Here is a 25,681-nt window from a genome sequence, read left to right as displayed (position 1 = left end):
AAGTTCTATAAAGAAAACTTAATATGAAACATTTTTTGCGATATAAAAAAAAAACATTTTATGTATGGTGGTGCGAAGCCCACTGGGTAATGCTAGTACATATATATTTTGCGATGAGACAAAAATAATGCTATATTACAATGATAGAGCGACCAAAGTATGGCGCAAGCCCTTGACAGCTTTACAAAATCGAAATAAAACTCTTGGAGGAGACTGGGTGTTTATTAACGGCACAATGGACGCCAAATAATACTTATAATATAATAATAATATATTGAAAACAAACTTAGTCGGCAGTGCAAAATATTTGGGTTTATCACTGAGAATAAACCAAATTTTTAATTTTTCCAAGATAACTATCCAATCTTTTGTAGATAGACTAAGTTCTTAGTACATATACCTATATGTATTGTAACACCTGAACATGTCAATAATAATAATAATAACTATCCAAGGCACATGGAGCATAATGTGCAGATGTGGCTTCACTATAATTGTGATAAAGTTATAGATACACAAGCCCAGAGTCCCGACATAGACGTGATTGAAAATTTGAGTGCCTTTTTGAAGAAAAGTGTCCATAAAAGACATCCAAAGAATGCAGCGGCATTAAGAACTGCAATAATGGAGGAATGGCAGCATATATCGAACGTATACGACTTGAAAAATTGGTCCATTCTATGAAAAAGCGCCTGCAAAATGATATCGAAGCTAACGGTTACCATACCAAATATTAAATTAATTAAAAAACTCACCTAATGTATTTAATAAAACAATTGTGTATTAAAGTTTGTAAAAACAGTTGAAATATTGAATTTATTGCCTATGTCAAGACTCATTCTTGACAAAGTGTATATATAAATATATGCATGATACAAGAGTAAAAAAGATGTCTTTTGAAAGCAATACATGGGGAGAAATGTTGGCAGTAATAGTTGGTAGACTTTAAATCAGAAGTACCAATCTTTCACAAAATTTAATATTTTTTATACGCATGTATGGTTATTAATTTAAATATTTCATTAGGACCCAGAAATTTAGCAAAATGTGCTAGGTCTTCTTAAGTTGCTTTGTCAAAAATCATCAGATATATTTTTTAATGGAAAATATAATTTTTCAAAAATTATGAAAAGTATTTTACTTACCCTATAACCACAATAAAAAAATCTAAAATGTTCCAACCATTCCTTAAATATGAGCCAGAATGTAATAAAAATCCATATGCAATAATTTTCATAACGCATTCCGCCGTAAATATTACTAAAAAGACGTATTCAATTTTTTCCTATAAGAAAAATGGATTCCATTAAAATATATCGAACAATGGTTGCATAACATAAATGGTAAAAACATACCAACGCTTGATTAGTCACATTCGAATCACTGTATGGATACGGAGTATATACTGCTAAGGCAACACAATTTGCAAAAATAGTTAATAAAATCAAATATTCGAATGGTCTATAAATTAATAATAAAAAATCGGTTTTGTACGATTAAGGAAAACAACGCAGTATTTCAATCACAAATATATATGAAGATAAGTATTACATATACGTGAGGAGGTGCATGAAAAATATAACTTTAAAAAGGATGCTTCCATTCGACTATACTGATGCATAAGGAGCGAACTGGATTTTTTACACTTAAACAAAATAAAACCCGTTGAGGTCGATCAGGTTGTGGTTTCCCTCCCCGTCTTTGCTGCCGCTTTTGTGTAGTTGCTGTCTTTTGTTGATTGATTCCCCCACCAATAGTTGTGCCGTTTATCGTTTCAGGAATGTTTGAAGTTCCAAGACGACTGTCAGCGCCTATTGGACCATTTGCTGTAAATTAAAATGGTTATATAGCAAAATAGAGAGATATACTTTAACCAAAGTAGCATAGTTAAGAAAAATTATACTTTTGAAATTCACTTAACTCTGTTATGAAAAAATATATGTACATATACATGAATACATGTACGATTGATTTTCGATTATTACACAGGTCAACAACGTTTTGTTCTAAGAAAGTATAGGGTCATTTTCGAAGTAATTTTTTGCGTAGAATCCGAATCCGGGGTTTAAATTGTTCTATCACGTCAGGATTTTGAGATATCCTAACCTAAAAGTGCAAAAACGCTGTTTTTGCCCATTTTTGAGGTTATGTAGCTACGCAGATTTTGCTCTTCATAAAAAAGTAAACATCGTATAATATTTTAAAGTATAAGTCTTCCTCTTTTAAATGCCGTTGAGTTTGCTTAAATATCTTTATTTTTCACTGAGATATCGCATTTTGAAGTTTCCATGTTTGTGAATTTTTCGATATTCGAAAATCCATTGAGATAACATGAGACGTGATACGGTCGATTACATATTAAGAGCAAAATCTTTGTTGCTACATAACCTCAAAAATGGGCAAAAACAGCGTTTTTTGCACTTTTAGGTTAGGATATCTCAAAGTCCTGACGTGATAGAGCAATTTAAACCCCGGATTCGGATTCTACGCAAAAAATTACTTCGGAAATGACACTACACTTTTATAGAACATTCTGAACCCATTTTTTTGCAGACCTGTGTTATTAATTTCAGCAAATTTTTTAATACTGAGCTACAAAAAAACCGTCCAGGTATGGAATGAGTGTAAGTATTTTTGAAAAAAGTAATCCTTTCAACTTTAAAATCCTTTAAAAAATTAAATTGATGAGAAAATAAAAAACTGAGCATGCACCATTACTATATTTATAAAATCTGTAGTTTGAGATTCATATATTGTATAATTTTCTGGGATAAGAAAAAAAGTTGAGTTTTGTCACACGGTACATTTGTACAATAATAAATTATGGAGTAAATAAAAACAACGAAGCACTAGCATCAAAGGCTTTGTTTGTGAGTTCTTTATACGAATACCTCATTGAATTCTTTAAACAATTTATATAGTTTTCCTCTTACCAATATCGAAATGCGATGCAAAAAAAAAAAATTATTAAATCTATTATTGATTAAAATTTTCTGTATTGGGTTGGTTAACATTAAAATATGTTTCCTAATTCTGGAAGGCTGATACACACCAAGAGCCTTTAATTTTCGGAATTATAGAATGATTTCTCAACTTAAATAAAAAATGCACGTGGTTTAATTGAATAACGTGACGCTGGTACAGTTGGGTTCGCTGAAATTTTGACAAGTTCGGCTAGTTTATTTCAGATTAGTTGTGTTCGATAAGCGATCGAAATAGTGCCAAAATTATGAATAACTATTATTTCAGATTATTTGTGTTCGATAACAAAATTAGTTATCTCTAGCCATCAATCAAAATATAACGAAAACTCTCTCACAAAGGGGGGAAAAAGCAAAATGAAATGTTGACAAGTTCGGCTAGTTTATTTCAGATTAGTTGTGTTCGATAACCGATCGAAATAGTGCCAAAATTAGGAATAACTATTATTTCAGATTATTTGTGTTCGATAACAAAATTAGTTATCTCCAGCCATCAATCAAAATATAGATCGTAAACGAAAACTCTCTCACAAAGGGAGGAAAAAGCAAAATGTTAATGAACGGAAAATTATCCACCACTAGCAAATTTTAGGTAAATTATATTATGATATACTTATAAACTTACCCAGTGTAAGAGTAGCGCCTGTCCGCTCGTTATCGTAATTTTCAATGCTTGTTATGCCATTATTATTTATTCGCTTAATTGCACCCCCATCAACCCAACCGGTTTGTTCTCTACTGCTTCCCAGATCCATATTACTAAAAATCTTTTTATGACACTTGTCAGTGATGAAATTTCTAGTTACATTAAAACAATTATCAGGGTAGTTATCACTTTCATAAAACTTTATTAATGGATGAGAGGAATGATCAGTAGGTTCGAATTTGCTTCCACAATGGTATTGTTTTTTTATGTTACTAGAATTCGGTGGTTTTTTTGATTTTGTGTTTTCTGCAGAAACTTTTATATGTTCTATAACGCAATCAATATTCAGAGTTTCCCTTGTTTCATCGGCAGTATTATTTTCAAAACTAGCACCTTCATAGTCTTTATAGTCGTTTGAACTTAATAACTGCAGCTCGCTACAACTTTCGCAATCGGTGACATCGTCCGAACCGTGTCTTAAAGTCGTTTGATTTATTGAAGCATTTCTTCGTTGAGTTCTTGTAACTGGAGAAACTATTTCCAAAACGTTGTTCGATTGACCGTGCAAAATGTTTGTTTTTTTTAGATAGGTCTGCTGCTGTAAGCCCCACCTAAGCTCGTCAATTTGACTATATTGACAGAACTCTCCTAGTTGAGAATGGTGAATTGACAATTGTTGATGATGTCCACTGATATTGGCAGAATCACCGTCTCCAATAAAATTGCTTAATACACCAATGCCAAAACCATACAACGTACTGTTATCACCCGTTATATCACAATTGCAACTATTACTACTACTACTACTCCTACTTTTACTGTTAATGCCTTTGTAGTCGTTACTACTGCTGCTACTTCCGCTGCTCTTCAAAATTGCATTCGTTGAATTACACACATTTACTAAATTATCGCTGTGCTTTTTATGATTTTGACGTCCTTTTCTGTTGCTGTTGGCTTTTGTAATATCGTTGTTTTCATTTTTGGATTTACTTGATGTTACTTTTGAATTGCTTATAATTCGCTTAACAGATGATGAATCCAAATTTTTGTCTTGGGGTTTATCTTCTTTTGCGCAAAATTGTCTACTTAATACTAAGCCTTCATTACCGCTTTTATTAGATTTTTGAAAATTGTTTGCAAGGATACTTTTATTACTTTGATTACTGTTTGCCTTAAATGTTATAGCACTATTGTGATTATCGGGGATTGCTGTTTTGTAAATTTGGCTGGAAGTGTTGGAAGTTATTGATGTTGACGGGACTTCGGTATTATCTTTCGGTGATCTTCTTATTAAACTTCCATTTAACTGAGCTTGTTTATAGTTGTTGATAAAATTCCTCTTTCTACCAAATTTTCGTTCAACCTCCAAAACTCGATCTATTTCACTAAACCATGGATCTGTACAACCACTATTGACACCGCTGCTTTCATACAATTGATATTGTGTCCCGAAATTATATGTTTGGCTGAAAAGATTTAATATAATATATTTTAATAGGACTATGAATAAGTTCGTGCGGTTTTACAACAGATGGCGTAACTTGATTATTATTCCATCGATCCACATTTCCAAACATTCATTGGAGAGCTACTGTCGTAAGGCACAAACGTCAGTATAAGTTTTTTATTTGAAGCGTAAACAACAATATTTTTACCACACTTGAAAATGTCGAATTTCGTGCCAAATAATGTGTTTTTGCGGGGAATTCTTCTTCATTATTTTAATATGAAGAAAAAAGCAGCCGAAAGTCATCGTATCTTGGTGGAAGTTTATGGTGAGCATGCTCTAGCTGAGCGAACGTGCCAGAAGTGGTTTGCACGCTTTAAAAGTGGTGATTTTGGCTTGGAAGACGAAGAACGCGAGGGTGCGCCGCCAAAGTTCATGGATACCGAATTGGAGGAATTGCTCGATCAAGATCAAACGCAAGAAGAGGTTGCAAAAACTTTGGGAGTTGATCAATCAACCATTTCCAAACGTTTAAAAGCCATGGGAATGATCCGAAAGGTAGGCCAATGGGTGCCGTATGAATTGCAGCCAAGAGACGTTGAACGCCGTTTTATGGCATGCGAACAACTGCTTCAACGGCACAAAAGAAAGGGTTTTTTGCATCGAATTGTGACTGGCGATGAAAAGTGGGTCCATTACGACAATCCAAAACGTCGGGCAACGTATGGATACCCTGGCCATGCTTCAACATCGACGTCGGCGCAGAATATTCATGGCCTGAAGGTTATGCTGTGTATCTGGTGGGACCAGCTGGGTGTTGTGTATTATGAGCTACTGAAACCGAATGAAACGATTACGGGGGATGTCTACCGACGACAATTGATGCGTTTGAGCCGAGCACTGCGAGAAAAACGGCCGCAATACGCCGATAGACACGACAAAGTTATTTTGCAACATGACAATGCTCGGCCACATGTTGCACAAGTGGTCAAAACATACTTAGAAACGCTCAAATGGGATGTCCTACCCCACCCGCCGTATCGTCCAGACCTTGCGCCATCCGATTACTATCTCTTCCGATCGATGCAACATGGCCTGGCTGACCAGCACTTCCGTAATTACGATGAAGTCAAAAAATGGATCGATTCGTGGATTGCGGCAAAACCGACCGAATTTTTCACAAAGGGAATCCGTGAATTGCCAGAAAGATGGGAAAAAGTAGTAGTAAGCGATGGACAATACTTTGAATATTAAATTTGTAACCATTTTACGTCAATAAAGTTTCAAATTTCGAAAAAAAACAGCACGAACTTATTCATAGTCCTATTAGTTTCAAAAAATTTCTGTTGACCGTTGTCTCCGGCAAAAATGTTTTGATTGATTAAATATCGATTTGAAAAAATTTTTAAACAGTCGTATATTATTAATTATGAGCAAATTAACACACCGCAGCCTCTTATAAAGAGGTCACGAAACTCACCCATAAAGTCTACAACTTTGTCAATCACCAATAAAAAACAAAAAACAACAACGAACTTGAGTCAAAGCAAATGACCAAACTACTGGCTAAGCGGAGATACATACAAGGTCAAACAATAAATTTGCACCTGTAAAAACGACAAAACAAATACACAAACGAACAGTGGGCAGAACACTGTTACTAATGCTCAAAATTTAAATAGTGAAAAAAGTTTTCTCCTAAAAGTGCTATGAAATAATGAAGTACGAGTTCAAGCAAATGAATTAGGATCGTACACTCAAATATATCAAATGCTAAAACAAAAATGAACAAAACTGCATACTTTTAAACCGAAAAATGACAGGGGGTTCAAAGTAGTATTACGCAATATGTATCCTTCTGTGGACCAAGGAGATATAAAAAGTGAATTAAGAGAAAAAGGTCATTTAATCATAAATATATTAAATATATCAGAAAGAAAAAAAAACCCATTACCACTATTTTTTATTGAATTGGAAACAAATACTAATAACAAAGACATTCACAACATAGACAACCTAATGCATTGCATCGTATCGTTTGAGGCGCCACATCATAAAAGGATAATTACACAATGCACGAAATGTCAGAAGTATGGACATACAAAAAGAGAAGAGATTTAGTATGTGTAAAGAACAATCCGACCATTCAAGTGAAATGTGCGCTATGTGGAGGTAATCATACCGCCAATTACAAAGGCTGCGAAATATATAAAGCCATAAAAATCCAAAGATTCTCACCTTTACGCAAAAAGGAAGTTATAACAAACCAAAACACAAACAAAAAACAAATCGCAAAACAACAAAGCTATTGATGAACTTAAAGACATGATAAAAACTTTAATCACCCAAATGACTAATATTATGAATAGCTCGAATGGGCGAAGGTAATAACAAAAAAATTCTTATCTGGAATGCAAATGGACTAACTCGGCAATATGTAGAGCTCAAGCGGTTTTTAATTGACGGAAGAATTGACATTGCTTTAAATGCAGAAACACATTTCACAGAGAAAAGTTATTTAACATTTCCTGGATATAAATTATATGCCACTAATCATCCCGACGGAAAAGCTCATGGAGGAACAGCTATTATCATCAAAACAAACATAAAGCATCCTGAACGACTGTCCTATGTATCACCTCACATCCAAGCAACGACTATACAAATTGTTGACAACAATGGACCCATATCAATATCTCCTATCTGCTATCCACCACCACACTTGATCAAGACGGATCAATATGATGATTATTTTAACACATTAGACAATAGATTCATTGCTGGAGGAGACTTAAACGCAAAGCATACTGACTGGGGTTCAAGGTTGACTAATAAAAAAGGTATATATTTAATTAACGCAATCCACAAACAAATTTAAAAGCACGGGTGAACCAACTTACTGGCCTACGGATGGTAAAAAAATTCCAGATTAAATCGACTTCTGTATAACTAAAAATATTAAACATAACAGCGAAAACGTAAACCAAGTTTTGAACTATCTTCTGACCACTCGCCGATAATACTTAACTACACATCAAAGATTTACTTTATTGAGACAACACCCCAAATATTTACAAACAGTACCGACTGGGATGAGTATCGAAAACACATCTCCCAACAACTAATTCTAAGTACACCTTTAAAACACAACTTGACATTGAACGTAGCATTATATATTTAAATGACATAGCTCTTGACGCAGGATTCAGATTCACGCCGCAGCAAAAATATAGCGCACAAAACTGTTCAAATTACATTTCCATTAAGAAGCAAGAAAAAAGGAAATTGAGAAAAAGATGGGAAACAACCAGATCTCCTGCAGACAAGCAAAGGTTAAACTTAGCCACAAAAAATTAGAAGACTTGTTTATGTGACAAAAAAAAGGGAAATTGAAAAATATTTAAAAAATTTAACTCTTACACATTACACAAATTATTCCTTGTGGAAATGCACAAAAAATCTTAAAAACCAGATAAAGCATCAACCCCCACTAAGAAAAGATGACAACACATGAGCTTTTACAAATGATGAAAAAGCAGAGACATTGAGAAATTATTTTGAAAAAGTCCTATCGAACGACGAATACGACGAATATAAACAGATTGACACGATTAATAATGTTAATAATGTTAATACTGATACAATCACAAAAATAAGAAAGACAACAACATAAGAAGTGATATTGTGCATCAAAACTAGAATTAAACATAAAAAAGCATCCGGATATGATATGCTGACAGGCAAAACACTTACGGGGGTACCAATATACTATTACACAACCGCACACTAAATACTAACCTCAATGGTGGTGTGGAAACTAAAAATTCCTATTTTTTGTTTAAAAAAATACCCAATTCATGTTTCTACCGTTGTGGCAATATTGGCAAATGTTATAAAAAATGCACATTTTTCAGCGCTCTCACGAGAAAAAGAGTTTCCCATCTAGTCATCTATATTGTGTGTTCCAAGTCGATCAGATTTTTAGAAGCCAGTTAATCTCAAAGATTCCGTTACATACATACATACATATAACCCGAGCTAATAAAAGTGTGTTAATTATTCTATTTGTATCTTAATTTTTGTTATAATTCTGTTCTGAGGTAGTTGACTATGACTGATCGTTCGTTTTGCTATTACTTCATTATAGGTCTCTTTGTCATTAAAATTTATTTTCTACTTTTTAGTTCGATTAGCAATAAAAGCGTGTTTTTTAGTTTTTTTAAACTATTTTTTATTTTCTACTTTTTAGATCGATTAACAAAAAAGCGTGTTTTTTAGTTTTTTTTAACTATTTTTTATTATGAATGAAAATTATTATTATCATTGCAGTCAGTGAATAAATGATTCGATATATTCGTGTTATATTTAATTTCTTTCTTATGGACTGTGAGTCTAAAGCTATGCAGTTATCGGCCGTGATAAAGAAGTAATCAGGATGAAGAACTTATTTCGTGGAGGGAGCCTGAGAAACTGATTTACAAGAATAAATAAAGATTTTTCATTTTACAATGAAATTCACCTTACTTCTTGCCCACAGGTAAAAAAAGAAAATATTAATCCTGGCAATCCTAATAAGGATAATGCAAAACTTTTATCAAATTATTGCACTGTCACCTTGATAGGTGTGCAAAATTTTAAAGCCGATCCGATTTTTAGAAGAGTGTGAAAATTAAGCTCAAAGATTCCGTTACATACATACATACATACATACATACATACAACCCAAGCTAATAAAAGTGTGTTAAAAATACATCAAGTTACACAAAAAATAGTTTCAGACATGGAAAATAAACGATACTGCGTTGCTGTATTTTTGGACGTCGCAAAAGTTTTTGACAAAGTTTGGCAGAAGGCCTTTGCATAAAATTAGGACAATATTACCACAGGACTATGATTTAATTATCAAGAGTTACCTTACTGATCGATGCTTCTACATTAAATACAATAACAAATATTAACATATACATCCAATAACAGCAGGAGTTCCTCCAGACAACGTTCTAGGACCACTGCTATAAGTCTTATTTATCTCTGACATACCACTCCCAGACGAAACTAATTCAACTATAGCAACATTTGCAGACGACACAATTTTATTGTCATCTGACAAAAACCTCTCAACCGCAACAATAAAATTACAGATATACACCAACAATGTAAAGACGTGGTTTGACAAATGGAGTTTGAAATTAAATGAAGACAAATCTGTACGAGTAATATTAACGACAAGAACAGAGGTTGCTGCTATGCCGATTAAGCTCAAGAATAAAAATATACTAATTGAAACATCTGCAAAATATCTTGGAATCCATCTGGACTCAAAATGAACTTGGAAAGATCACATCAAAAAGAAAATAAAGCAAATGAAGGAAAAATTTCGACATTTGCATTGGCTAGTAGGTAACAATTCTAAGCTAAGTATTTCCAACAAACTTTTACTATACAACGCGGTCATTAAACCAATCTGGACGTACTTCAAGTGTTGGGGACTGCAAAAAGAACTCACATAAACAAAATACAAGGACAACAATCAAAAATCTTATGTATAATAGCAATTACCGAGAAGTACACAAAAAATGATGTCATCCATACAACGTTCAATATACCATCAATCCACGAAGAAATAAGAACGATATCAACAAGTTGTTTTAACAAAATAAACCAGCACAAAAATAAATAAGTCAACACACTCTCAAAACTTGAAAAAAGAATTTTACGGTGTCTGAAGAGAAACCGACCAATTGACCTATTAAATAAAGTATGAATTCTCGTATGCTAAAATAACTGTTCTATGTAAAATGTATTTGCTATCCTAAATTGTAATCGCTGTATTCGTCTTGGCACTGGCCATGATAAAACATATTTAAAAATCTAACTAATTGTTAAAAAATGTACTTGTTGTCAGTATGACAGATGTATGATTAATGTGGGAGATAATAAAAAAAAGTATTTGTTCATAGTTTATCTTATAATTCATAACGTAGGAAATTATAATATTTATATAGTTGAACTGTGAATGTATGAATGAATACTACTCGTAAATATCCATTGTAATTTTCACTTACTGCTGTATACGTTCCGTTTGATATTGTCCAGGACATAAGCCAGCATTTCTTTCAATAAAATGGTTTTCTATGACGATATTATCTGCAAGTGGCTGATCGGTGAGTAGGTCTCCGCAAGTAAAAAGTGAACCACACTCAATTTCACTTTCATCACTACTTTGTTGTATATCCTTCTGCCTTTGTACGCTAAGTTGTGGTTGGCGCTGTTTGGTTTCTGTTCCAGGAGTTGCCGCTTTTGTTCTGTTTACCTGATCATGGCTAACAGTATTTCCGCTACAAATATTGTGCTTAAATTTTCGATTGATGGCATCTAAACTTCGATTTAGGCCCGGCGCTCGTTGTTCAAATATTTCGTCTGAAAAAACATATAGGCTTTTAACTTAATACAAAACAAGCAAGTTTTGTTCACGCAAAATATGACCTGTTCTGATTCATTTTAATAGGAAATAATGTTAATAGCACTACATATTTATTTATTTATTTATTGTCTTTGAATGGATACATTCTTACAGACTCTATTAAGCTAATGTACAATAGTTTAGTAGTTACTAAGAAAAGAACGATTTAAGATGATTGACTAAGATGCCATACGGCCATGTAAAATCAGCACCAGAAGAATTGAACAACATATTTAAATCTGCACATGCCCTAGGAATCGGAGCATTCACCCCATAGTTGGTTCTCGAGAAGCCAATTTTAAAGGTTTCGTACTGTCGGAGCCTCATATTGGTATATTACATTGAATTTTACTTAAAAGGGAAGGACAATCAATAGATCCAGAAATGATACGAATAATATTATAAATGAGCACGATAGAATAGATCGTCTGCTATCAAGTGGTTTTAAGTCAATTAATAAACATCGAGAGCGGACCGATGGTACAAGTTCAGAAAAGTTTAAAGATCGGAGCGCAAAATGAAGAAAGACTTTCTGAACTCTCTCAATCCGATTAGATAGACCTATTTGGTACGGTCTCCAAATAATAGCGGCATACTCTAATCTTGATCTAACAAAAGCACAATACAATGTTTTGAGAGTGTGTGGGTTGGTAAATGCAGAAAAATTTCGGCGAACGAATGCTAGCATCGCATATGATCGTTGTTGTTGTTGTTGTTGTTGTTGTTGTAGCAGTATCTTCGCCCTGTCAGTGTAGTGTAATTACCGGTCGTCTTCGTCTAGCTCATCTAACGGTAGGCCCAGGAAACTGGCTGTTTCGACGGGTTGGGTCCAGAGGGAGAGGGATGTTAGATGAGTGGGTTTGTTGGGGCATGTGAAAAGGTGGTTAGTGTCGTGCGGGGTGCCTTCACATGCTGGACATATGCTTAGTATGTCGGGGTCGATTCTGGATAGGTAGGAGTTTAACCTGCTACAATATCCAGAACGTAATTGTGCCAAGATTACGCGGGACTCTCGGGGAAGCTGGAGCTCTTCATCTGCGATGGGTGGTGGTTGGACTCCGATAACGGCATTCGGGGGTCGGGAGCTTAGGAAAGTGGTAAGCGTCTCCCGATGGATGTCGTTAATGGTCTGTCTGTATACTGTCTGATCCTGGAGTGGTCTGTCTGTTTTGTCCAGGATCTCGTCCACGTAGTTGAGGAAGTGTCTCCTGATGTGCCTGGGAGGTGGCTCGGGCTCGAGCAGGTGTTTGCATGGGTGAGGCCTGCGGTGACACCCTAGCAGAAACTGCTTGCCGAGCATTTTGTTGTGCTCCTTAACAGGGAGCATTTTGGCCTCATCGTGTAGGTGTTGAATTGGGGACATCAGGAGACATCCTGTTGCGGTCCTAATGGCAGTATTCTGGCAGGTAGCTTCGTCCACTGCGTATCACTGGTTCCAGGCGACCAGAGAGGCGCGGCATAGTTGAGAACCGGTCGGCCTATTGCTTTGAAAGTCGACAGTAACATTTCTTTGTCTTTGCCCCAAGTGCTGCCGGCGAGCGACTTGGGGACCTTGTTGCGATTTTGTACTCTCGTTGCAATAGCGGTTGTGTGCGCTGAGAAGGAGAGCAAGCTGTCAAAGGTGACTCCCAAAATTCTGGGGTTATTGACCGTCGGTATTGACCTCCTTTGTCCAGGTTGTAAAAAGGGTCGCCGTGGATTTAGTGGGAGAAAGCTTTAAGTTTCTCGCAGTGAAGAAGCGAGAAAGGCGGGCGAGGTAGTCCTTTACCTTAGAGCATAGGCCATCAATGTCATTGCCCGACGCCATTATCGTGCAGTCGTCGGCGTATGAGACCAGTGAGACTCCCTCTGGTGGCTGGGGGAGTTTCGAAATATAGAAATTAAAAAGCAAGGGTGAAAGGACACCACCCTGCGGTGCTACTTGCTTTATTTTTCTCTGTTTGGAGGTTTGGTCTCGAAATATCACCGACGAGTGACGACCACTCAGGTAGTTCGCGGTCCACCTCTTCAGCCCTGGCGGGAGTGTCGACTGTAAAATGTCATCTAGTAGCGTGGCGTGGCTGACTGTATCGAAAGCCTATTGTAAGTCTAACGCTACTAGGACAGTCCTCTCGCAGGGGCGGTTTTGGTTTAGTCCGCGGTTTACCTGGGTGTGTATGACGGTGAGTGCCGTGGTGGTGCTGTGCACTCTACGGAAACCATGCTGGTGTGGGGCTGGAGTCAGGTTTTTGTGTGATTAGTGGGAGTAGAAGGGCTTCAAGTGTCTTCACTACTGGGGAAAGGAGAGTTATCGGACGATAAGACTCCCCTTGGTTGGCGGGTTTCCCAGGCTTCAGTAGTGGGACCACTGTCCCTAATTTCCACTTATCAGGAATAATGAGAGTGGCCATGGACAGATTGAAGACCTTAGTGAGGTATTCTACTGCCAATGGACCCAGTTTTTTCAGCATCAGCATGTTTAGTCCGTCGGGGCCGATGGCTTTTGATGGTTTCATTCGTTTGATGGCCCCCTGAACCTCGTCGCTGGTGAAAGTAAGCGGTGCACTGTTGTAGGGCAGTTTGTGCAACCATCTGGTGGCACAACGTTTGGATCTGTCGACCATAAATTGCCGGCTAAAATAGCTCGCGCATCTCTTCGGGTCCGACGAAGTACGACCGTTGAAGGTGATATCCACCTTGTCGTTGTGCTTCGTCGGGTTCGACAGGGACCTTATGGTGGACCAGAGCTTGCTCACACCAGGGGTGAAGTTACAGGACTTCAGATGCTCTACCCATTTGGTCCGCTTATGTTGGGTGACCAGTTGCCGGATCTCCGAATTGAGATCCTTTATTCGAGGATCCCCGGGATCGGCCTGGCGTAGACGGTCACGCTCGTTTGCCATAACGGCTGCTCCTCAGTAAATTCCGCGAATCTGGTCCAATCAGCTTTGTTAAAGTTAACGTATGACCGGTGATTCACGGAAACAAAGTCGGCAGGTCTCTCGATCGAGATGATAATGGGCAAGTGGTCTGATGCAAGCGATAGCATAGGTCGCCAGGTTATGCTATTTATCAGACCTGCGCTAGCAATTGTTATGTCAGGCGAGCTGCTGCAATTGCCCACTACCCTGGTGGGGGCGTCGTCGTTTACAGTGCTGAACGTCGAATCGTCTATCTGCTCTGCCAATAGCTGTCCCCTACGATCATTTGGCAGGCTTGAATGCCAAAGATCGTGATGCGCGTTAAAGTCACCTACTACCAATCGGTTTTCTCCCCTGATGAGCGCACCAATATCGGGAGATATCCTGCCGGGCAGCAGGTGACAGGGGGTATGTAAATATTATATATTTCGAGCTCGGCATCGCCTGACCGGACAGCTATACCTTGACGTTCTAAGGTGCTGTCCCTGCGGTCGATGCCTTCATCAATAAGACGATACTGCACTGAATGGTGTACTATGAACGCTAGGCCACCACCGTTGTCTCGCTCGCGGTCCTTTCGGTGCACATTGTAGCCGTCCCTGGTAATCAGGGGGGAGCTAGCGTGCAGTTTTGTCTCTTGGACCGCAGCTATCTTAATTCCGAACCGACTCATAAAGTCGACTATCTCGTCAATCTTACTCGTGAGTCCGTTGCAGTTTAGTTGCAAAAGCTTGAAGCTTCGCGGGAGTGTCGTCGTAATTCGGGGGATGAGGGATGCGTGATGTTATCTGCGTTGGTCCTGCTGTGCGTTCCGCAAAATGTAGTAGCCTGATGTTGTCTGATGGCCGCGCCACTGGAGGCAATTGCGGGTGCAGAGCTCTGCAGCAGGGGGCAACGTAGTTGCGTGCCCACTCTCGGGTGGTGTGCAGGCCGGAGCACCTCCGAAAATGGCACCAGCCACTGCAAGAATTGCATTGAACAGTTGTCAAGTTCCGAGGAACTACGGTCTGACACACGGAGCAGACTGTGCGGGGGACCAAGAGCTGCTGGTTTGTCCCCGCAGTGGGGTAGGAGCAGGAGGGTTGTGGGTTTGAGAGGGAGTTGTGTTGCTCTTGGGGGCTCCTTACCGTAGAGGTGTTATTAGTGGTGGCAGTGTGGGGTGCCGGCACTGAGGGCAGTGTAGCCGTAGAGGCGGGGGCCGCCTGTGAGCGGGAGCAACACGTGGCCACATACCTTGTGGACCACTCCCTGTGTGTCTAAAGGCCTGAGCAGGTCTTAAGACGGCACCACCCGTTGCACTGGTTACACCTAACCGAGGTGGAGTTCGGGTGGAGCCGTTTGTGGCAAATGCAGCAGTAGAATACTTCAGGTCCGGGGTTGGTTTCGACGCCAGCTCGGAAGAGAAGTATTTGGAGCAAACTGGCTGCTATGATTTGCTCCTGTGACGAGAGATTTAGGGTAAAATACGGTACACTAGACAGGGCTAGTATACTGGGGCGGCAGCCCTTGGTCGGGAAAGAAAACCCGAGTCATTCCGGTAACGTAGAACCGGTTGCCATGGGAATGTATGATTGTCTTATGACGTGGTTAACATGGCTGGTGAAATTCAGCTTAGGGTCGAAAATAACGCCTAAGTCTATAATTTCCTCAACGGATTGCAAAGGTAAGCCAGCAATATTATACGAAGTAGGCAAAGTATTGTTTGATTTAGCATATTTTACGTGAAAGCATTTGTTAATATTTAGTGACAAATGGTTTAAATAGCACCACTTCCGGACATTGTGCAAGTCGGTTTGCAACTTTTCAGAGTCCCTAACACTGTTAATCACCGCAAATATTTTAAGATCATCAGCATACAACAAGTGTTCAGCAAACGAAAAGCAAGAACCAATATCGTTAATAAAGAGTATAAAGAGGAGGGGTCCTAGAATACTTCCCTGTGGGACACCAGGGGATGCAGTAAATGCACGGGATGTCGTATTATCAACGGCTACAACGCAGTGCCTGTTGGACAAATATGATTTGATCCACGACAAAAACGTGGAGTGTATACCCAATGATGCAAGCTTCGACAAGAGTATTCGGTGCGATACTTTGTCAAACGCTTTAGAGAAGACTGTATAAACTGCAAGCTTCGACAAGAGTATTCGGTGCGATACTTTGTCAAACGCTTTAGAGAAGTCTGTATAAACTGCATCAACTTGAGATCTGTTCTAGAAGGCTGAAATGCAGTAATCATTGAAAATAGACAAATTAGTGACAGTGGAGCGACTTGCAACGAAACCATGCTGGTAGGTATATATTAGGTCTTTGACAGCAAAATATAACTTATCATTCACTGTTATCTCAAAAAGTTTTGAGACAGACGAAAGCTTCGAAATCGGTCTGTAATTGCGAACATCGTTTTTATTTCCACTCTTAAATATAGGCGTAACGGAAGTAAATTTCCAGTCGTCAACAAAGATACCAGAGGACAACGATTTATTAAATATAATTGTAAGAGGCTCAGCGGCAACTTTGTCAGATTTGGCCCATATGTGTATATTTTCAAGATTTAATGTGCGAAGACTTTTAAATTGGGCTATGGATTTGAAATTTGAATGCTTACAAATTTAGCTTGACTGTCAGCGGCGAGCTATAGGTTGGGTTCTTCTTTGTGTTCGAACAAGGTAACATGTTCCTAAACGCAACTCTGAAACCCTTGATGATGTATCGTGTTCCCAAAAGTATCGTTGATGTACTCAATACGCAACAACAGCAACATGTGTGCACGTACAAAGAAAAAAATGGCGGAGAACGAAGAAAAGTAAGTTTTAAAGAAATTGTTTTCATCGTTATAAGATATTTCTATTTAATATTTAATTTTTAATATTCCAATAATACTCAAATAAAATGTTCCAAAACATCAACAGGGTTGCAAGGCATAACTTTACAAAGATTTAACATTTACTTATGCAGTATATACATGCTGTTACGAATTTTCTTACGTTAAAATTCAAATCTCTTACAATAACCCTTCTTCAATAACTCAGTTCAATCATTAGACTGTCAGGTAAAAGTCACAAATCAATGGCAACATACTTGTTTTACTTTATTTCCAACACTTTACTCTAAATGTACACGTTAGCCTTAAGACTGAATCACTTTATTACTTTTCGTTTATTCGCATATAAGTTCAACTTCCAACTGAATACCCCATGCGCATGCACCTCTGCTTATAAACATCTGCTCAATAACTATCGTAATTTCTAGATCTGGCAACTCTTAACTTCTGGGTGTTCAGCTTATTAAATCGTGTCTGTGCAATGTAGTCACCCGTCGTCTTCGTCTAACTAATCTAACGGTAGATCCAGAAAGCGTACTCTGTCTCGCTATCTCTTGTCGCCATCAAGGCTAATTAATGTTTTGGTTTGGCAACTCATTCCCTATTGTTGCCAGTCGGTTCGGAAATTTCCTCGTTCGCATCAATACGTTTTGGAAAACGCCCGTTATTTCGCCATAAAGACAAACGAAGCATTTTACATAACAAAAATAATTATATGCATCTCTTACGAAAAACTTCATAAATAAAGACCCCGTCAAAAATTGCGTTAAGCTGTCAAGTTGTTCGGATATGCCTATGCGGACTTAGTGTTAGCATAGTGTGCTACCATCTATCAAACGACGGCAAAATAAATCACAGACTGATTGATAGTTAAGTTTGGATTTGACAGCTTTCGAGTAAGACGAAAACAGTTTGTGATTTTCGCTAAGATGGAAAAGGAGTAGTATCGTTCGGTAATTCGCCTCTTATTTTGGGATGGGAAAAATGCGAGGCGATAAAAGTAAGATGCTGTATATGGGAACGCTTCGCCATCTATGACCACAGTTAGATATTGGTTCAACGAATTTAAACGTGGGCGAACATCCATTTTAGATGAGGAGCGACTAGAACGCCCGGCAGACGTGGTTACCGAGGAAATCATTCAAAAAGTCCCCGACATGATTCTCGCTGATCGACGAACGAAGTGCGTGAAGTAACAAATGCCATAGCTCTGTCGACTGGAATGGCAATTAATATTTTACATGATAAGTTGGCGATGAAAAAATTGTCGGCCCGATGGGTGCCGCGGGTGCTCACAAGCAACAACAAGCAGATGCGGCGTTAACCTAGAAGCACAGATCCGAAGGAATTTTTGCATCGAGTTGTCACTGTTGACGAAACCTGGATTCCTCATTACACACCAGAAACTAAGCAACAATCAAAACAATGGATTTCCCCCGATGAATCTACTCCAAAGAAGGCGAAGACAGTCACATCGGCCGGAAAGGTTATGACGACAATTTTTTGTTATGCGAACGGCGTCATTCTCATGGATTTTTTTGAAAAAGGAAAAACGATCGCTTGACAATACTACAGTGAGTTATTGGACCGCTTTCACAAAAAGTTCAAGGAGACACGGCCGCATTTGGCGAAAAAGAAGCTGCTGTTTTACCACGATAACGCACCAGCACTTTCCTCCGGAGTTGTACTGCATGAATTGCGTTATGAATCGTTGCCGCACCCCCGTATTCACCCGATCTGGCTCCCTGCGCATTTTTCTTGTTTCCTAACATGAAGACAGGACTCGCGGGTAAAATAAATTTGTTCAAACGAGGAAGCCATCGCCGAGACAAAGGCGTATTTTGTAGAGTTCGGCAGATCCTATTTTTTGAAGGGGTTAAAAATGGCCAGAGCATTTGGAGAAGTGTATCTTTGTAAAAGGGGTAGAAAAATATATATATTTTTTTAATGGTGTTTTCATTTCTAACACGGGTACTGAACCCCCCTCGTATTTGCCGTTTTTTTTTTTATCTAACTTCGTGTCTGATGGCAATATTAGGGAAAAACATTTGACAGGCATTCTCTCTATAGCATCGCTCTATGGTGCAACTTCTAAAACTAATTTTTAATAAATTCTTAGCTGAAGAAATACTTACTGATGATTGGAAGCTGACTTCAGTCACTCCAATTTACAAAAGCGGCAATAAGAGCGATATTGCGAATTACAGACCGATTTCCAAATTATCGGCTGTATCTACATAAGCTTTGAATGTGTTGTCAAAGACAAGTTATATTTTAGCGTAAAACGTCTGACTAGTCCTAGACAGCATGGTTTTGTAGTTACAAAATCTACCTTATCTGACTTATCAGTGTTTTCTGAAGATTTGATGCGATATACATGAGCTTCTCGAAGACTTCGAAAAAGTCTCCCATACGATTTTACGAACTAAATTGGCATATATCGGTTTTCCTTCGACTTTCCTTGATTGGATTCCATCCTATTTATTAAAGACGTGCACTACTGTAGTTATCGATGGGGTTTCTTCGAAACAGTTTATTTTCCCTCTGGTGTACCTCAGAGTAGTATTTTAGGATATTTGTTATTTGTTTTGTTTATAAGTGATATCTGTTTGTGTTTTGCCTTTGCTCATTTCCTTCACTATGCTGATGATCTAAAGTTTATGCTTAAATAAGAAATTCTAGTGATTCATTCGTCCTACAGGCTGAGCTGAATAATTTATTTTCCTGGTACATTATGTATCGTTTCTTAACATTGAAAACTGTCATAAAATCACATTTTCTAAGCTTCAAAACCCCTTTAATACCTATTATCATATTAATTATGCATATATTGCTTTGTCTGATGTGAATAAAGGTTTAGGGGTTTTCTTTGATTCTAAGCTCAATTTTATCACGCTCTTAAATTATGCCGTTTCCAATTCACTTGCTGTGCTCGCTTTTGTAAGACGTCACTCATTGCACTTCACTGACCCATATAAATTAATTATCACTACATTCATCACCTGTTATGCCGCGTGACCATATTCGCGGAATTTCACTTGTTGCGGTGCTCATTCGTTGAAGAATAGGACTATTGTGAATTTCGATCGCTCGACGCATTTACAATAGATAATTTTTTCTCAGCTGATACAGCAAATCAAAATAAAAGAAAAACCGATTGTGTTGAAATTCTTTGCTAACATTATTTTTAAAAATTAAAAAAAGTATTTTTTGTGAAAATGACTACAACGGAGTTGTGGTTCGACGATTCATCGGACGATGAAAGATTAGTGGAACTAGCTAGAAGTAGAAAACAGTTGAGGGACGCATCCAACCCCCTAGAAATGGCTTTCACTGAGTAAATTTAGAATTTTCAAAATGTGTTGACGTACTTAATATTACATAAATTTCCTTACAGATTTTTAAAGAACTTTAGATTATCTAAAGAGGCGTTTGTGAACCTACTGTCCAGTACAGACAACCAGTTGCAGCAGTGCACCCGAGCCAAATTGATTCCAAATATTTTAAAGCTAGACACAATTCTGCGATTTTGTGCTCAGGGATCGTACCAATTGAGTATTGGTAATGAAGGTATGTTAGGACTTGCTCAACGCACTGTGTACGATGATGCTGAAGATATTGAAGTGGAGTCAAATAACGGAGAAGTAGAAAACATAAGAAATGAAATTTTGAGAATATTATAGAAAAATCTAAAAAGTATTAAATAGAAACCTTTACGCCACAGTTTCTGTTTTATTTTTGTTATAAATTTTCTTTATTCAATTATTCGTCATTCGAAAAAAATATGTATTTCAGTTCCTCTACGTATTTCAGCCCATACCTGCCAAGGGAAAATAAAAATGTATTTCTATAAACATCACAAAAAAAAAGCATTATTAAGCTTAATCCATTTTGCTGCCGTTCTCACTGGTGGTCCCAAGCAATTCAGCTCCGTCGTAAATTCCTCCCATTTTTTGCTGCTTGAACTTTGGTGCAAATCCCTTTTGCGAATTGTGGATTCGCCTTTCTAATTGTTGTTTGGTACTCACGACTTTCGACCTGCATAAAATTAACAAAATTAGTATATTAGTATATATGTATTATTTGGTTACTATAAAACCATAAATAATCGCAAACAACTTACACTTTAACAAGTTTTCCCTCAATACGCTACACAATCGAAAGCAAAATTGCATTCGACTCTAAATTCGGTAAACAACGAAAATTTCGATAGGGTTGCACCGCTCATAATACCAAATTCACATTCGATTTTCGATCTTCGGCAACCAGCGAATATCGAAGATGGAATGTAACTCATAATAGGGGCCATAGCGTCAGCGAAAAGATCGAGCAACTGAGGTGGATCAACTTTCAGCGGAAACGCGTGTAGTGAATGAACTTTAAACATAAGTAGCGTTAACTCCTCTATTTTTAAAAACGATTGTCCTCGAGCGTCTTATTAGAAATAGGGTAGATCATGTAGTCGAAGATTTGAATAACTAACGACGTTTCCTAGTTGGTTATTATTTGTGTTAATTGATGCATCTGGGAGATTCGGTAAGGTGCTGGTCCTTAGGTCGACTAATTTGAATGGTTCCGTTGGTACTTCTGGGATGATTATTTTTGATGTGGGTTTTATCCAAAATTTGAAGGTTTTTATTATTGCTGTGCAGATTATTGCTAGTCCTAGCATTGCGCTCTTATTTATTGTCGAATCTGTTCTTAACAGATTTATCTTTTTCGTGTTGTTAATATGTAGTTCGTTGAGGGCTTCTAATGATAAAATGTTGATGCGTTCCCTTTCTAGCGGTGTTGGCTGTATGATCGCTGATTCTGCTGTCAACGTAGACATTTCGATATTGGTGAAAGTTTCGTTATTGATGCTCAATGATGTGTTGTGAAACTTGATTAGATAAGTACCAGTAATGTTTCGCTGCTCTTTTTCCGTTTTTAGTGTTCCATTGAAGTCGTTTAGTAAGATTATCCCGGGCTGTATTTCCTCGATTGTTGGTACGTGTTGATTATTACTTATTGTGCAAAATGATTTTCTACTACTTAGTATTTGAGGGATGCAGGTGCTGTTACTAATATTAATTATGTTATTTCTCTCACAAATTTTTATTTCATTGTATTTCATACATTTATTCTTAATTCCATATATTCCATTTTTGTTTTTTAGTATTTCTTCGAAATCAAGTTTAGTAATTTCTTTATTTCTCTTAACTGGTCTTATTATAATATTCTTATAAGTTATATTGTTTGTTAGTGGTATTTTTACCAAATATAAAATTCTTGACTCTTTACGCATTCTTTCTTCTTTTAATTTCATGATTGCTATCTCAATTTCTTTTTTATTCAACAATATTGTATTCATAATTCCAAGTTTAGCCCATTGAATGGCGTACTTAATGTTTACTAATTCTTCTTTAATAATTCTTATTTTACTTTGCAGATTCAGAGTTATTTCATTTATTACATACCACTGTGCTACAAAACAAAAAAACGAAATACACCTGACAAATTACACACTGTAGGTTGTTTATATGGTCGAATAATGCAAGTTAACACCACAGTTAACTCGCTCACATGCAGCAGAAGCACACCTGTCTATTGAAATATGCTGACAGTGCGTCTGCTTAATGCAACGTGATCCACACGCGCATCCAGCAGACAGCAACTTCACCTGAAATGCACAACATCGTGGGAACCGCTATGTCAGCAGAGTTAGCGTAGGAATAAGGCTAGCTTAAGTATAAAAGGTTCTGTGTGTGGCGCTGCGCGAGCAGTCTTGAACCAGTAGTATTCAATCGGTATTCTATTCAGCAAATATAATAAAATATATTGTTCAATACTTAAAAAAGGAGAATTAATTGTAGGACGCAGAAAGTAAGTATAACGTAACGGGCCAAGTGGTTGGCCCGCAACTTTAATTTTTTCAACGATGTCCTGCGGGACACGTTAACTGGCGCCCGAGCAGGGACCCCTCTTTTTTTCAAAGATGGGGTACCTAACAAGGATCTCCGCAAGGGAGTCCTTGTGGTGTAGTGGAAGGGGAAAAAAAGTGTAAGTGAAAAAGTGAGTGCGCCGTGTTATAAAAAAAAAAATGTAATGAAATGGAATAAAATAAATGGAAAATAAAATTAAACCTGATAAAATAAAATAAATCAAATTATAACTAAAATTAAATTAAAATTAGACAAGAAACCAAAATTGGGATCATAGCTAAATTTTTTAATGTAAATTAACACAAAATAAATTAAGTTCAAATGAAATTAAATTTAATAAATAAATTAAAAAGTGGAGTTAACAGAATAAAGTGAAATTAAAACTGAATTTGAAATAAATTCAAATTAAATCAAATTAAGTGTTTGGAAAAAATTCTCGACGATTCACGGCGCAAAACGAAAAATCACGAACGCTTGAAAATGCCCTTCCGCAATGTGAAGCCGCACTTGTGCAAAATAACAGCCGCAATGCGAGCTTCACAAAGGATTCCCTTATTTAGTAAGGGAATATACGGCAAAATGGAGCGGAGTGCGACGATAATTTTGTGAGGTGCAGTGAAGGGTGAATGCTCGGTGAAAGTAGTTTTCTTTCTCTTTCAAAAAAAAAAAATAATAATAATTATAAAATAAATATAAATCTCGAAGTAAATTGCTTAGCGATTCACCACCTACGGGGGGACCCTCCTGGCAATTTACTCACGAGGATGAAAGGAAATTTCTAAAATTTGTGAATTAAATAAAACATTACTTATAACTGCATTACTGCAATAAATAAATATAAAACTCGGAGTATGTTGCTCAGCGATTCACTACCTACGGGGGGACCCTCCTGGCAATTTACTACGAGGATGAAATAAAATTTCTAAAAATTTGTGAATTAAATAAAACATTACTTATAACTGCACTACTGCGATAAATAAATATAAAACTCGGAGTATGTTGCTCAGCGATTCACTACCTACGGGGGGACCCTCCTGGCAATTTACTCACGAGGATGAAAGAAGATGGCTAAAATTTGTCAAGGAAATAAAACAAAATGTTACTTGTTACTGCACCACAGCAATTTTTCGTCTGCGCTCGGTGACATTAGAATTGCCACAGGAGGCCGTATACCTACGCCTACTAGGACGGACTCCTGCGACTATAATGTCGGTCGGTTACAGTCTTGTGTGCCCGCAATAGTAGTCATGCTACACCTTCCACATTGGAGATTGCATGGGGCCAAGTACTGGTAAATTAATTAAATGCCTTATTTTATAAAAAGGCTGCAACAATAAAGAAATTTAAAATAATTACGCAGAGAATCGTAATAAAATCCCTGACAAATTGGTGGGCACAGTGAAACATTCATAGTGCAAGGTTCGACTCCTTGTCAGAAGGAAATAACATATATTTGTCAAAAAATAAAAAAAAGAATACTAAAAGATGCTTGAGAAAAATTACGTATTTTAAATCTGTGGCGAATTGGTGGGTGCCATTTGCACAAGGTTCGACTCCTTGCCCGGATTCGTAAATATCAAAAAAAAAAAAAAAAAACAAGAGGAAAAAAGTTAATTGGCTAGTGTAATTACAGCCATGTTCATAAGTAAATTGGGTAACGTCAACGATCTCGGCATGATAAAGCAGCTGCAGCCAGTGGACTGGATACGCCCTATCTGGGTGCACGTTGTCGTTCACATGGGAACACGCTAACTATTTCTGGCCTCTGGCAGCTAAATTAGAAGTTGTTTAAGCTTCTGAGAATCGTGTGAAGAAAGCGTCCTAAGTAGGTTGCCTGCAATCTGATTGTAGGACGACTAAAAAGGGTTCCCGCGTCCCTTCCGTGACCTTAACCAATAAAATAAGAAAAAAAAATTGACAAAATACTAAAACTTTCCGCATTTCTAGCTCAACATTTTGGATACTCGATGCAACCAATCAGCTTGTGAGTTGAAATAAGCAAAGCAACAAGTGCGATAGAAATAAACGGAAGAGAACAACAAGTGACAGAAGCAGAGAAGGAGAAGGAAAAGGTTTGAAAAGGAGTGAAAATAAAAGTCGGTGAGTCAATTTACTTAATTATGAATTCCTTAGCCCAATCGGTTACTGAGTTAAATGGTTCTGTGGGTGCGCTCATGGCTGAGCTAAAAAAAGCCGAATACCGCATTCGCCAGCTTGAGGCCGTGGGGGGACCCGTGGCAGCATCAATTGAAATTCCTCTACAGGGGCCGGTGAATGAGGACGACTTAAGGGAGATTGGTAGATTACCGGATTCAGTTAGGGATCTTCAGGTGTTCGAGGGAAACCCTTCCCAATACGTGTCCTGGGGGACATCAGTGGAGGGAATCCTTGATGATTATAAAATCATCAAGGCAAGACCCCTATATAGGGCCATCCTTAAAAGCATTAGGGGGTAAGTTAGGGGAAACGCTGACTCTGCTCTAATCTCACACAATA

The 25,681-nt window shown here is 37.6% G+C and overlaps 1 protein-coding gene across 1 annotated transcript in view; it reads right to left on the bottom strand.

The window, feature by feature from the left end:
- The window catches only part of LOC129250536 (voltage-dependent calcium channel type D subunit alpha-1-like), a 342,952-nt gene extending 318,518 nt beyond the window's left edge, over positions 1–24,434 (bottom strand). Inside the window, exons 1-6 of the mRNA XM_054890155.1 lie at positions 24,407–24,434; positions 11,140–11,494; positions 3,607–5,093; positions 1,598–1,826; positions 1,356–1,461; positions 1,146–1,285 (exon numbers count right to left, since the gene is read on the bottom strand). Of these exons, the coding sequence (XP_054746130.1) occupies positions 1,146–1,285; positions 1,356–1,461; positions 1,598–1,826; positions 3,607–5,093; positions 11,140–11,494; positions 24,407–24,434 (2,345 nt within the window). The remainder of the gene's footprint in view (positions 1–1,145; positions 1,286–1,355; positions 1,462–1,597; positions 1,827–3,606; positions 5,094–11,139; positions 11,495–24,406) is intronic.
- Between the last annotated feature and the right edge of the window lie 1,247 nt (positions 24,435–25,681).

Source organism: Anastrepha obliqua, chromosome 6 (assembly GCF_027943255.1).
Source record: "Anastrepha obliqua isolate idAnaObli1 chromosome 6, idAnaObli1_1.0, whole genome shotgun sequence".
NCBI lineage: Eukaryota > Metazoa > Arthropoda > Insecta > Diptera > Tephritidae > Anastrepha > Anastrepha obliqua.
The sequence above is the reverse complement of the archived record's forward strand: the minus strand, read 5'-3'. Positions and strand labels throughout refer to the sequence as shown.